The sequence below is a fragment of the Natator depressus genome, chromosome 1 (assembly GCF_965152275.1).
Source record: "Natator depressus isolate rNatDep1 chromosome 1, rNatDep2.hap1, whole genome shotgun sequence".
In the NCBI taxonomy this organism is placed as follows: Eukaryota; Metazoa; Chordata; order Testudines; family Cheloniidae; genus Natator; species Natator depressus.
Window position 1 is genome coordinate 97,057,339 of NC_134234.1, and position 14,031 is coordinate 97,071,369.

The 14,031-nt window shown below is 44.9% G+C and overlaps 1 protein-coding gene across 6 annotated transcripts in view; it reads left to right on the top strand.

Annotated features, from left to right (window-relative positions):
- The window catches only part of MBNL2 (muscleblind like splicing regulator 2), a 154,396-nt gene that overhangs the window by 98,564 nt on the left and 41,801 nt on the right, over nucleotides 1–14,031 (top strand). For all 6 annotated transcript variants that reach the window (XM_074962739.1, XM_074962764.1, XM_074962775.1 and 3 more), the window contains exons 3-5: nucleotides 5,238–5,402; nucleotides 11,281–11,481; nucleotides 12,154–12,417. In XM_074962739.1, the coding sequence (XP_074818840.1) occupies nucleotides 5,238–5,402; nucleotides 11,281–11,481; nucleotides 12,154–12,417 (630 nt within the window). The remainder of the gene's footprint in view (nucleotides 1–5,237; nucleotides 5,403–11,280; nucleotides 11,482–12,153; nucleotides 12,418–14,031) is intronic.

The following is a 14,031-nucleotide window of genomic DNA, read 5'->3' on the forward strand; positions in this document are numbered from 1 at the left end:
CCCTGGGTCTCCCCTACAGCTCCATGCTGCCTCCCTGCATCAACTGCCGCAGCAGGGTCCCAGTGCCCCCCATCCACTACTGCCAGGGCAGGCTGCCCTTACTCTGCCCTTCCCTCTCAGACTCTTTCATTTTCCGACGGGACCCTCCACCAGTACAGCCACCCCCACTGCCTGCAGTCACTGCTCCTGCCCCACTCTGGGCAAGGGCAGCCTCATCCCCCACCCCCAGTGAGGCTACAGTGAGGGGCAGCAGCAGGGGACGAGATGTATATCTGATGGCAGACACCCCCCCGCCCGATGGCACCCACCACAGGGGAGGCGAGGGAGATTCCTGGACCTGAGAGGGGCCCCAGGAGCACATGCAGTGACAGTGGTGGGGGTGAGTGTGCTGCCGGGGGGGACGGGGGCCCCTACCGCAGAGCTCGCTGCTGCCGGTGGGGAGAGGTCTGGGGCGAGTCCTCCTCTCTGGCTCCAGTCCCAGGGCAGCCTACCTGCACCCCAAACTCATCCCCAGCCCTGCCCCACCCCAGAGCCCATACCCCCAGTCAGAGCCCTCATCCCCCCATACCCCAACCCTCTGCCCTAGCCGCAGGGCCGGTGCAAGGATATTTTGCGCCCTAGGCGAAACTTCCACCTTGCGCCCCCCTCCCCTCCCCCTGGAGCATCGCTTATTATAAACTTTCAAAAATGAATACTGCATAATGTGGCATTGCTCATTAGAATTAATACACGTTCGGCTTGAAAATTTATTAATTTCATTATTTAGTCTACATATTTAATGAAAATAAATGAATAACATGACAGTGTTGACATTGCTATTGTTTTCACTTTGCACAACATAGCATGGATCTTAAAATAAATCACATACATTATGCACAATACACTATCACAGAGTAACACGTTATAATTTAGAATTTATTTTTCCGCGCTGTCAGTTTAGCAAATTTAGAAACAAGTTCCTCCAAGTCAATGCTGCAAGCAATGTCACGTTCTGTTGACAAAGGAGATAGTCCAACAAGTCTTTGTTGCAACACTGATGTTCGCATGTATGTTTTTATCAACTTGAGCTTCGAGAAGCTTCGCTCACCACTGGCCACAGAAACTGGAAGAGTCAAGAGGATGCGAAGAGCAATAACTGTGTTGGGGGCACTATCTATCAGCTTATTTTTCCGTATTAAGTTCAATACATCTTGCGGTGATGCATTCTTTTGGGCTCGTCTTGCAATAGCTTGCAATTCATTGCACAAGTCAAAGGAATCAATATCTTTGGATTCACCATGTGCAAAGCTTGCTCCAGATTCAAGTAATGTTCCATAATTTGCTTCGGTATTGTATTTTGCAGACTGTAAACATCATATAGGAAGCCAAATACTAAACTAATATGCTGCATCAATGTGCATCTTTCTTCAACCGAATGTATTGCTGTGTCGATGGCTGCAAAGTAAAAGTTCACTTTGAATTTTTCTTTCGGATTATAAATAGGTTCGTCATCTGCTTCATATGTGAACTGCTTCCTCTTTTTTCTAATATGGATTGGATCTGGTTCAAAAAGTGTCGGTACATCCAACTCCCCCACAAGTTCACCTGCATCTACCAATGTTTTCTCAAAGTCTGCGTCACTTCTGCGGCCCACAAGAAACTTCTTGATTTCTCCAAGTTGATTAATGGCTTCACGTATGTCGAATTCTTTCTCCTGAAGTTGTTTGCTCATCATGTTGATCTCAAACAATATGTCATACCACACAACAAGAGAAACAAGAAACTTGAAACTAGAAATGGCTTTTGCAAGATCCTTTGCTTCAACTCGTGACGTATTGCCAGATGATCCTGTTAGAGTAGTGTCATCATAGATCCCTGTCAGAGCATCATAGATGTCACCAAGCTGATAGCAAAGAGGTTTCAAGGCATCAATTTGATTTTCCCATCTTGTTTCACTCCATGGTTTAACTGTGAGATTAGGTACGTGGTGTGCTAGAACTTCCCAGCCACATGTAGAAGCTAAGAAATACACATAAACATGTTGAACTAAATGAAAGAAGGCTGTTGCCTCCAAGCAACACTTTGCTACATCATTAACAACCAAATTCAGTGTGTCTGTATTCGGACTGTCAGTCTTGGCAAGACCATCCTGGGATGGATGGAGAGACTCAGCTAGGAAGTACTGCAGGTCCCTGCTTGCCCTACACTCCTCGCCCTCTCCAATACCGCATAGTTGGAGCCAATCAATCGCTATTTGCATTTGAAGCCATTAGTGCTGCTCTACATTTCCCTTTAGCCATGATCTCTCTTTGGGGCACAGTGTCTCTCTGGCTTTGTTCCTCTCTCCCCGCCTGAGTCCCGGTTTGCAGAAAGCCCCAGCCCAGGGCTCCGACTGTTCCCCCGCTGACAAAGGCTGGGGCAGGGGGAGGGGCACCGGGGCAGCTCAGCTCTGTGGGCTGCCGTCCTCTCCAGCTGCCCGCGCACTAGGGGAGTGTGGACCAGCAGGTGCCTGAGCTGTGGGGAAGCGCTTACCTTGGCCAACGCACCAGCGTCCTCTTCCTCCATCAGGTCCCTGCGCGAGGGTCTTTTGTTCTTGGGCGGCGGGTGGGGGGGTGAGTGAACGCGCTCTCCGTGCCCCCCGCTGCGGCTGAGCATGGAGGCTGAGCCAAGGCAGCCGCCCGTTTCCTTGCCAAGCCCCGCTGCTGCCTGGCTCGCTTTTTGGCAACCCCAAATCTTGGCACCCTAGGCAGCCGCCTAGTTCACCTAGTGGTTACACTGGCCCTGCCTAGCCCTGAGCCTCTCCAACACCCCAAACCCCCCATCTCCAGCCCCAGCCAGAGCCCTCATCCCCCCCCACATCGTAACCCACTGCCTCAGCCCTGAGCCTCCTCCCACCCCAAATCCCTCATCCCCAGCCACACCCCAAACCCCTCATCCCGAGCCTCACCCCACAGCTCTCACCCCTGCACCCCCTCCCTCCACACCCTTTCCCATCCCCAAACTCCCTCCCAGAGCCTGCACCCTGCACCCCTCTTGCACCCCAATCCCCTACCCCAGCCCAGGGCCTGCACCCCAGACCTCCTCCCCAACCCAAACTCCCTCCCAGAGCCTTGGGCAGGTGGGGGATGGAGTTTGGGGGGGGGCAGAGTTTGAGCAGGGGCACGTTCTGGGCACCACCAAATTTTTACAAACCTGCCACCCCTGCTGGCAAGAGCCAGTGTGCTGTACTGGGACGGACCAGCTTCTCCAGACTGTAATTTAAAGGGTCTGGGGCTCCCAGCAGTGGCTGGAGCCCCGGGCCCTTTAAATTGCCACCAGAGCCCCACTGCTGGAGCCCTGGGGTAGGGGCGGCAGGGCTCAGATGGCAGTTTAAAGGGCCCAGGCTCCTGTCGCTGCTACAGCTCCGGGCCCTTTAAATCACAGCTGTAGCCCCACTGCCACTACCCCAGGGCTCCGGGGCCGATTTAAAGGGCCTGGGGCAGTAGAGGCAGTGGGAGCCCCGGGCCCTTTAAATAGCCCCTGGAGCCTGCCGGAGTCCTGAGGTAGTGGCAGCAGGTCTCTGGCGGCTGTTTAAAGGGTCCAGGGCTCCCACTGCCTCTACCACCCCGGGCCCTTTAAATAGCCGCCAGAGCCCCAGGCTCCAGCAGCACCGCTTCGGGGACGATTTAAAGGGCTGTGGACGGTAGCGGCAGCCGGAGCCCTGGGCCCTGCTGCTGGACCCCCAGGGCTCCCAGCCACCTCTGCAGCTGAGAGCTCAGGGTGTGATTTAAAGGGCCCGGGGCTCCCAGCTGCTGCTACCACCCCTCTAGCTCCACGCCTTTAAATCCTGATTTAAAGGTCCTGGGGATTTAAAGGCCCCGCCCCTTCTGGTTGAGGCCCCACCCCCTCCTCAGGACTCCAGAGTCCTGGCAAGTCCTTTAAGTTACTTTCACCCCTGTGGAGTTAAGTCGGCGTAGCAGGGCAGTTACAATGGCAGGAGCGAAATTTAAGTGTAGACACTTCCATGGTTATGTCAACTTAAGCTGCTTTGCGTCAACCAGATCTGAGAGAGACAACCTGAAAGCACTGTGTTAGCTGGGTTAGCTGAAAGCACTGTGGCTGACACCGGAAAAAACCTGGGAAGAGGTTTTAGGGTTGGGTTTCAGGCTGAAAAGTGTGTTCTTGGTTCTGTGAGTAGGCTTGGCAGAATTTTTTTTTTTAAATAATTTTGAAGGATAATATCGGTTTAGTTTAAAGCATTTTTTTTTTACTTGATTTTAAATTTTCACAGTTGTACAAAGATATGGGGGAGTTGGACAATAATTATTTAATGACAGTCAGCATTGAGATTCAAAAAGTTAAAGCTTTAAAACCATTAAAACATGAATTATCAACATTACATGTCAAAATATACAAAATAAATATCCTGAAATCAAACTCTAATAAGGTCTCAAGCAGAATTTTTCTTTGACTATCTGTAAATTTCTATGATGATCTGTGGAAATATTTTTTTCATATTTGTATATGTATGGTGAAATTGATGTGTATTGACATTTACCTATAAAAATCTCATCATTCCCATCCTAATTGTGAAGAAAAAAAATCAGTTTCCTGATATTGTTTCCTCCTGTATTCAGAGACACAGGACTTTGTACATTCTTCGTAAAGAAATAAAACTGCATCAAAGTAATACATATCCCCAATTTCTACATCCAACTAGAACCCCCCCAGAACCCCCAAATTTGACAAGCTGTTCAAGTCGAAAAGGGGCAACAATACAGTGGAGTGGAAGCACAAAGAAAATTACTAATATTAATACTTGTAGTTCTGCAAACATACATTTAATATCCAGTGTTTAAAAGCTATATTTTGTTTCAAATTAAAATGTTAAATCTATTAATAATATTAATTATTAACATTTATATTGTGGTAACAACAGAGGCCATGATCAGGATATCTTGAGAGGAAATTCAAGCAGTCTGGCTAATATTCAGGGCATTAATTCTGTAGCAATGTCCTGTATTTACCAATTAACATACCATCAATCATTTTCTAAAATTAGCCTATTTTTAAAAAAATTTTCAGTTGAAAACATAAGTGACCAACTCGGGTTACTGGCCTGAGGCACAACCGTAAACTGTCATCTCTTCCTAGCTAGTCAATTCCAAGGAAATGCTTTGCAACTCAATTTTTGTTCCTTAATTGATGGTGTAATATTTTGCCTTGAGAAACCAAACCGCCATTAAAAGCTATAAAGTAACTGATGTAATTTTTTGCAGGGTCGTTGTACAAGAGAGAACTGCAAGTATCTTCATCCACCAACACATTTAAAAACTCAACTAGAAATTAATGGCAGGAACAACTTAATCCAACAGAAAACTGCAGCAGCAATGCTTGCCCAGCAGATGCAGTTCATGTTTCCAGGATCACCAATTCAGCCAATGGTAAGTATCCTTTTTCAAATGATGTGGTGGGTAACTAAAGCTCAGTTGTGAGATTGGGTTGACCTGAAAATGGCCTCTAAACACCTTACTACTTTCTTTGTCAATGAAAATAAATTGCTATTTAGAGGCTGTGTGAAGTACAGAAATGCTGGAAAACATGCACAAATTTAAATGTGTGTGCTGAGGTGTCATCATAGATGTGGCACATCCCCCATTCCCTATCTCAGCCTCTCCTCCCTCCCTCTCCCTCCTCCCCTCCCTTCCCCCCCCCCCCCACTTTCTCTCTCAGGTTTTGAGACCCAGCTACCTTGGGTTAGCTTTGCAAGGGCTTTGTGCAAGATCCCCGCTTGAGTGGAAAGAGTTAAAAGAACAATAACCATTTGAGTAGGATTGCAGTGTCTTCTTTCCCAGCTTCTATGAGCTGAATAATTTTTAATAAATCTTTCATCTCAGATTGTTTCTTTATTCCCTTCCAGAACGGAACAAGTGATCATGTGTTCATGGGTTGTGCTTGCTTCCGAGCTTGAAGTCTGAAGTGCCCCAGAATGACATAGACAAAGAGAAAAGATGATATGGGACTTCACAAGCTTCAAAAGTTCCATCTTTTGAAATCATACGTAAAACAGTTTGGGGCATTTCCTGCAAATCCAGATACAAAGCAAGCATCTTGCAGCCATGAACACCAGCTTGGTATAAATGATATGGGTATATGTATAATTGATCAGTCCTATTGTACTGTTCAAACAGGTCAGGGCCACCTTTGTAACAAACAATAAAGATTAGAAGTGAGTGGGCACTACTCCTTTATCTCAAGTGCATTGTGACCCAGTGGGAACACTTAGGGTCAAAGCCAGCTTTCATTGACTTCATATGGGAGTTGGATCAGACGTGTGTGTGTTTATGTATCATGCACGTGCGAGAGAGAAGACAATATGAGGGGAGCAGGGAAAGTGGACAGCAGGGAGGGTCACTGAGGGGACAGGGAAATGTAATAGGACAGGCAGAGAGATTTTGTGGTGCAAGAAAATGAAGCCTTGTTTATATTAGTATGTTTGGTTTTCCCAGTAGACCAGTCACTTATGTCCAGTCAGTTGCATCCTAGATCTCTCACCAAAGACAATGCTTGTAGCCAATCCTATAATAAACTGTCTAAGGATTTATTAGCTAGGAAAAAGAAATGAGTTATTTATAAGGTTAAAGCAGGTAAACGTGCACACACAAACTAGTTACAGTCTTATGTTCCGAAAGGGTAATAGAAGCTGCTGTAATATGCAAGGTGTATATATATATATGTACTTTAGGGCTAACCCAGGCCAAGGCCAGGGGAACTCTTGCTTATGCTTAGAAATCTTCGCCCCTTACAGTTCAAGCAGCTTAGAGGTGCAGTTCTTTCTTATCAGTGATTTTTATTCCCTTCCCCCCAGAGTTCAAGTTGATGGAACAAGTCCACCTGCACGTCTTCTCTACATGGGTGTTGGGAGGAGCAATCGACAGAGTTCTTGTTCTTCGATGTTTCACAATGGCTCATTTAGTTTCAGTGGGCCTTCTTGCTGGGCCAGACCTAACACCTTCTGTAGGAAGCCAGCATTTCTACATTAATTAATGTTCCTTTCCTGTTTGATGACTTACACAATTACAGAGGATTACCATGCAAACACCTACTATAACCTTGTACAGTAAAAGCTGTTTTATCTGGCATGTTGGAGAATGGGGGGTGCTGGTAAGTGAAAAATGCCGATTAACTAAGAGAGAGGGAGGTTGGGTGCGGGAGGGGGTTCGGGGCTGGGGCAAGGGAGGAGTTGCAGGGCGCAGGCTCTGGGATGGAGTTTGGGTGTGGGAGAGGGGTTGGGGCAGTGGGTTGGAGCGCGGGAGGGGGCTCGGGGTGCCGGATCCAGGGGCGTTCACCTCGGGCGGTTCCCTGCAAGTGGCAATCTGTCCTGGCTGCTCCTAGGCTGAGGCGTGGGTAGGCCACTCTGCGTGCTGCCTCCGCCCGCAGGTACTGCCCCCGCAGCTCCCATTGGCATCCCAAGCCCCTTCCCGTACCCAAACTCCCTCCCAGTGCCCACGCTCCGTACCCTCTCCCGTGCCCCAACCCCCTGCCAGACATGCGCCAACCGGACTATAAACTGGAATTTCAATGAAGATCAGAAATGCAGTTTGTAGAGCTTTCCAGTTGGTGAAGTGCCAGATAAAACAGCTTTTACTGTAACATGGGGTACAGATGTTAAAAGTGAGATGAATATACAAAGCATCCTACAAGTATTCCATCTAGTCTAAACACAATCTTATAAATCTAATACCTATTTTAACAATACTAACCCACAGATGAGCCAGTTTGGTTTCCAGCTATGCATTTGTCAGTGTTCAGTGAGTGCTAGGGATCTGGACGTGAGCTGGCACCTGCTCTGCCAGCATCACAGTAACAATATAAAAATGCTAAGTATTCTGAAAAATCAGGCCCTAAGTCTGTCAGGGTAGGCACCCAAAATTAGTTGATTCTTCTGCACATTATGGTTTTAATTTCTCCATGCTCAATCTGTAAAATGGGGATAATAATAATTTTCTGTCTCACAGAAGAGGTCTGAAGATATATTCATTAATATTAGTGGGGTGCCCAAATATTGCAAGAGATGAGCACCATTAAAAAGTCCATGAATCAATTAACAATTCTTTATTTCAGTGCATGGTTTGGACGGTGCGTAGTAAATAAGGCCTAGGGGCTACACACGGAGTGATGAGGAAATTTTGAACAGCTACCTCATTCCTGAGCACTGTCCATCCTGTGCCTTGAATGAGGCAGGGGTAATATGGTAGAAATAGTATGTGATTGTATAATTAAAGTATGTATCATACTGCATATGCACTAGGCAGAATAAACAATCTTAATTGACATTTCCTAACTGTTTTGTGTTTGACTTTGCAACTTTAATGTTCTTTTAAATTAGTGGGGATTTTGTATGTAATAGGATGATGGTTAAACTTGTCACTACTGTGAGCAAAGAAATCCCCTAAATTTCACATAGATGTTTCTTTCCTTTTCTCCACCCTATCAATACAATCATCATTCAAACTTTATTATTTCACCTACCAACAGGGAGTAAAAAGCAAGTTCTTTTTCTCTATCTCAAACTGCTAGTGGGCTGTGGTAGATTATCACTGACGTAGCAGAATAAAAAGTATAAAAGAAATACCTAAACATTCAATGAAGCTTGTAGGGTTCTTCTTGAAATTATATCTAGTGCAAAGATTTTATTTTTTCTATTAAACATTGCGCTGCAATAGCATGTTTATAATAGCTATTGTGTGAAAAAACTGAGCATAGACCTGTTATAGCAAGAATCCTTTTTTTTCCTTATAATTATTTCCTTATTTTGATTTACAGTTTATGGATAGTATTTAGCAAGGGTATGAGCACATTTTTTGATGGGCAGTGGAAAAAAAATTTTTTTAAGTGTTAACTCTTTGCATGAGTGATAACTAGATGATCTTTTCCTGCAGCTGGGTACACTGGTTGGTTCTGCTGCTGCTCTCAGCATCTTCTTGGGGACTACGCTGGACTCATTCTTGACGAGCAACTTTCTCCAAAACCCCTTTGAGTCCTACTCTTTCCCCTAAGGCTGTTTCATAAGTGTTGATGGCTAGCTTCCCCTTCTAATAGAGCCTATAGAGGCCAACATGAAGAGAAAGAGATGTCTGCCTCTTTACATTTTCTAAATGTCTCTTCAGAGCTCTGCTACATCTTGGCATTTTCTAGCTGCCAGCTTATTTTGGAGCTTTACTTTTAGTCCTACATAACAGACCCTGCATTTCTGACCTGGCAAGTGTTGCATAGCGTGGTTCAGGAACCTGACAGAGTCCAATAGTGAGTGCAGGTACAAACTATATCTCTGCAACTGCTCCAGTAGCATTAGTCCAGAGTCTACACTAGTCTGAGACGTGCTACATTTCCAGGCACATTCTTTTCACATTATAATTATAGTTTGCCTCTAGCAAACATCGACACTGCAGGCCTACAAAAGACCTTTCCAGTCCTGACCATGGGACTGCATTGACTCCCCACCCTATGGAATATGTGTTGGCAAATCTGCTATCCTGCTTCATCTGAACTGGATTTCTGCATCACAGAATTGCTTCTTCCTCTTGATACAGCTTCATTGCATTACATTGCTTTAAATGGTTGTGAAACATAATTTCAGACCCATATCATTCCCATCCCTCAAAGGATTTTGATTGGCTAAGCTTAGAGAGACCAATCTCTCTACCACAGCCTGAAAAGATCACGACCTAAATATTGGGCCCAATAATAAATGTTCCATTTGCCACAGGTGGCAGTTGAATATAACATAAACATTGCACAGGCCAGTTTTTACATGTCATAGGCATACAGGGGTGAAAGTGAGCCGGTACCGCATACCGGTAAGAACCCGCACCAGCCCATGCCCAGCCCACATTAAAGCGCTGCCATGGCAGCACTTTAATGTCCCTGCCCCTTTTGCCTCCCCTGTCAGCGGCCCTGCTGGTAGGGTTCGTACCAGCAGGGCCGCCGACAGGGTGGGGGGCGGTGGGGCAGCAACGTTAAAGTGCTGCTGCAGCAAAGGACCCTGCAGCACTTTAACGACTCTGCCCCTTTTGCCCGCCCTGGCTGCCGACAGGTGTGGGGGTGGGAGGGCGGCAAAGGGAGCAGCTGCCCTGGGGCCGGCGATTTAAAAGGGCCCGGGGCTCCAGATGCCGCTACCGCAGCAGCGGTGTCCGGAGCCCCGGGCCCTTTAAATCAACACGGGAGCCCCGGGCAGTGCAGGCCAGGTGGCATGGAAGGGCTGGCTGGGGGATGCTGACCCCCCAGCCCCGCCCCTTCTGCCAGAGGCCTCACCCCTTCCAGGGGCCGGAGCTGCCCCCATACTGGTACGTGTCCTCAGTTACTTTCACCCCTGTTGGCACAGTAACTTAAATTATATAGAAATACAAAATACGGCATGCAAGGTGGTAGATGTAACATGTGAAAGAGCTTATATAATGTATACTATTATTACAAAGATGGATTCAATATACTGAATAACATTTTACCTATAAAATTCAGTTTTACCAGGGAAGCAGATAGAAAGAGAAAGCAGTAGAAATAAGATGCACTTTATCTGAGATGTATAAATAAATTTGAAATGTAATATGAACTGTAATCTCGGTAGATATCCAGATTCAAATTATAGCTGACGTGTAGATGCACTGAGAACTCCTTTTCTCATAATATGGCTGCAAAATGCTGTTCCTATCCTTCACTGGAATGTATTACATCAGCGATTCTCAAACTTTAGCAACCCAAGAACCCCCATTTTGATTTTAAAAATTTTGCGGGCCCCCCCCAAATGGCTTCTAATTTTCCCCGGGGATGCTCAACCCCCACTCATCCTCAGGCCCTGCCCCCACTCCACCCCTTCCTCAAAGGCCCCGTTCCCACCCCACCTCTTCCCTCTCCAGCCCTGCCCCTCCTCTTCCCCACCTCTTTCTGCTCCCTCCCCTGAGCGTGCCCTGTCCTCGCTCCTCCCTCTCCCTCCCAGTGCCTCCTGCACGCCACCGAACAGCTGTTCCATGGTGTGCAGGAGGCACTGGGAGGGAGAGGGAGGAATTGATCAGTGGAGCCAGCAGCCCTGGACATGACTTGGGTCCGCAGACCCCAGTTCTAGAACCGCTGTATTCCATGTTTAAGAGAAGAAAATATGCAGTGTAATGTTGTCAACTCTTTTAAATTCTGATTAAGAAAATGAATCAAAACCAGGGAAAATGTACAAAAGACATCAAATAAGATCTGCGAACTTTTTAAAAAAATAGTTTCAATGTAAGGTTACCTATTTATTTTTCATCTCGCTATGTTTTCATTTTGCAGCCCACATTTCCAGTAGGTCCAACAATAGGAACGAACACAGCTATTAGCTTTGCTCCTTACTTAACACCTGTAACCCCTGGAGTTGGGTTAGTTCCTACTGAAATCCTACCCACACCGCCTGTCATTGTTCCTGGAAGTCCCCCTGTCACAGTTCCTGGTTCGACTGCTACTCAGAAACTCTTGAGGACTGATAAACTGGAGGTACTACAGACACCATTGTGACTAGAAATGTAATTTTCTGCTAATTTATACGTGAAAGCTTTGAAAAACTTTGTTGTCCTTAGAAGCGCTCTCTAATATAGCGTAATCTTTAGTTATTAAAATATAGATCTCATAAGTACTCTTGTAGGATTTACGCTTGTACTCGGTGGAAATGTTACCATTGTTTTAGTGTCGTCATTTTTTTTAATATGGTTTGGATAAAAATTCAGTGAATGTGTTCTAGAGTTGATTGCTCAAATTTAATATGCCTAATCAACATCAAAGGTAACAAAAGGGGTTGAGTTTTAAAATACAGCTCTGTCATTATGAGTTTCTTCATAGAGAAAGTAACTGGGGCCACAGGAGCATTTAATTGACAACACTGAGTAATATTCGTAAGGGTTTTATGTTGGTGAACAAGAATAGATTTTTTGAAATGACACAGTTCTATGTAAGTTCAACTTATTATCAAACAACACAGCTATACTAACTGCAACTTAATTAAGGGCAGGCAAACATATTTAACAAACATGTAAAGGACTGTTGCAAACACTTTGGGACAAGTCTAAAACACAATAAAGAATGAGCTGTGTATGTGGTTTTTTGTTTTGTTTTTCCCAGTTAAGATTGCTGTGGGTCCATCAGCTGTAATTAGTATTGTTTTGCACATAGGTATGCAGGGAGTTCCAGCGAGGAAACTGCGCGCGGGGAGAGACTGACTGCCGCTTTGCACATCCTGCAGATAGCACAATGATTGACACAAATGACAACACTGTAACCGTTTGTATGGATTACATAAAGGGGCGTTGCATGAGGGAGAAATGCAAATATTTTCACCCTCCTGCACATTTGCAGGCCAAAATCAAAGCTGCTCAACATCAAGCCAACCAGGCTGCAGTGGCAGCTCAAGCAGCTGCTGCAGCTGCTACAGTGATGGTAAGTGCAAGACTATATGGTTAAATTTTTCATAAACTTATCAACTATTGTTTTTCTCCAATTAGAAGTGTTGTTTAAATTGTTGATTTTCACACATTCATCATAAAAGCTAGGAATTCTAAAAAGTATTACTTTCTTTAGGGCAGTGGTTCCCAAACTTGTTCCTCCGCTTGTGCAGGGAAACCGGCTCGGCCCACCAGGGGCTTTCCCTGCAGAAGCAGGGGACAAGTTTGGGAACCACTGCTTTAGGGAAAAATACTTTCTCCCTCCCTCAGTTATTTCAGCATAATAGGTTCCTCTTCTGAATAGAGTGAAGCAGTTAGACACTTTGTACTGTCTTTGCTCTCTGCTCCATGATGATATACCAAATTTGCCTCCTAATATTTCTTGATGAGAAATAAAACTGGTAGAACTTAGTGGTCAATGGGAAGTATGTACACATATGCTATATTATTTCTTTGATGGCAGAAATATAATCTGAAAAATTAGGAAACAAGGAACAAAGGAAGAAGTGGTTTTGTTTCCAAGACACGGGGCACAGATGAGAGATCTGGTATTTCCCACTGACTTACAGTAATATCCTGAGCAGGCCATTTTTAATTGCCCTGTGACTCAGTTTCCCCATTAGTAAAATGGAAATAAGGCACTTAATTGTGAAGCTTAATTCATTAATGTTTTCAGACATTCAGCTTGTATATCTGTGAATGCCATAATAATGCCTATAAATAAAATTAATAAAAATGTATCTAGTAAGGTCAAACAAAAGAAGTTAAAGGATCTTATTTGTTTTCAGAAGTTTTATACTATTACTGAAATATATTTAGAGATGTCTTTCCCTCAGTGTCCTCTTGCAGAATGGTTAATACTGTTACTAGCAACAGTTCTACACCAGTATTGATAGAGTTGAACAAATAAAGCATGCAGGGTTTTATTCAGGGGACAGCAGTACAGTCAGCCCACAGATCAAAGCAGCATTGTCCTAATTCCTGGCACTGAAAGAATAATTATACAGATGTGACTTGTGGGTAGTGCATACAATAGATGTAGACAGTACAGTTACTCTTAGAGTAAGAAGCCTACCAGAAACACAATACAGTACAGTATATAACTATCACAGGGTATTGTATTTAGCAAATAAATAGAGACCAGACATTTAGGGGACAAAGAGTGAGTTTCTTTCAAATGTGGCAACCGTGAAATAATTTAAATATCTGAAAAGAACAGAGGAGAATTTCCCCTAATTCAGTATTTTCTCCTACAGTATTTCCAGTCTCTATTTAAAATATAGGAATTTTAGCTAAACCTTCTCTGTGCTCACAGAAACTGAGGACCGATCTGGAAATAAGAGTGAATATCTGAGATTTTTGCTGTAACAATTAGAGCAGGGCAGATGACTGATTTTTGGGGTGGTGGGGGGAATGCAGAATGCCCAGCAAACCGAAAAATCAGAAAAAATATTAGATTTGAGTCCAAAAAATTCAGTTCCCTCCTCTGAATCAGGCAGAGAGAAGATTTGCATCCATGTCTTTTATCTCCCAGGTAAGTGCCTTAATCACCGGACTATAGAGTCAAGTTCAGTATCTCACTTTGGCCCACTGAAAATGTAAGTATTTA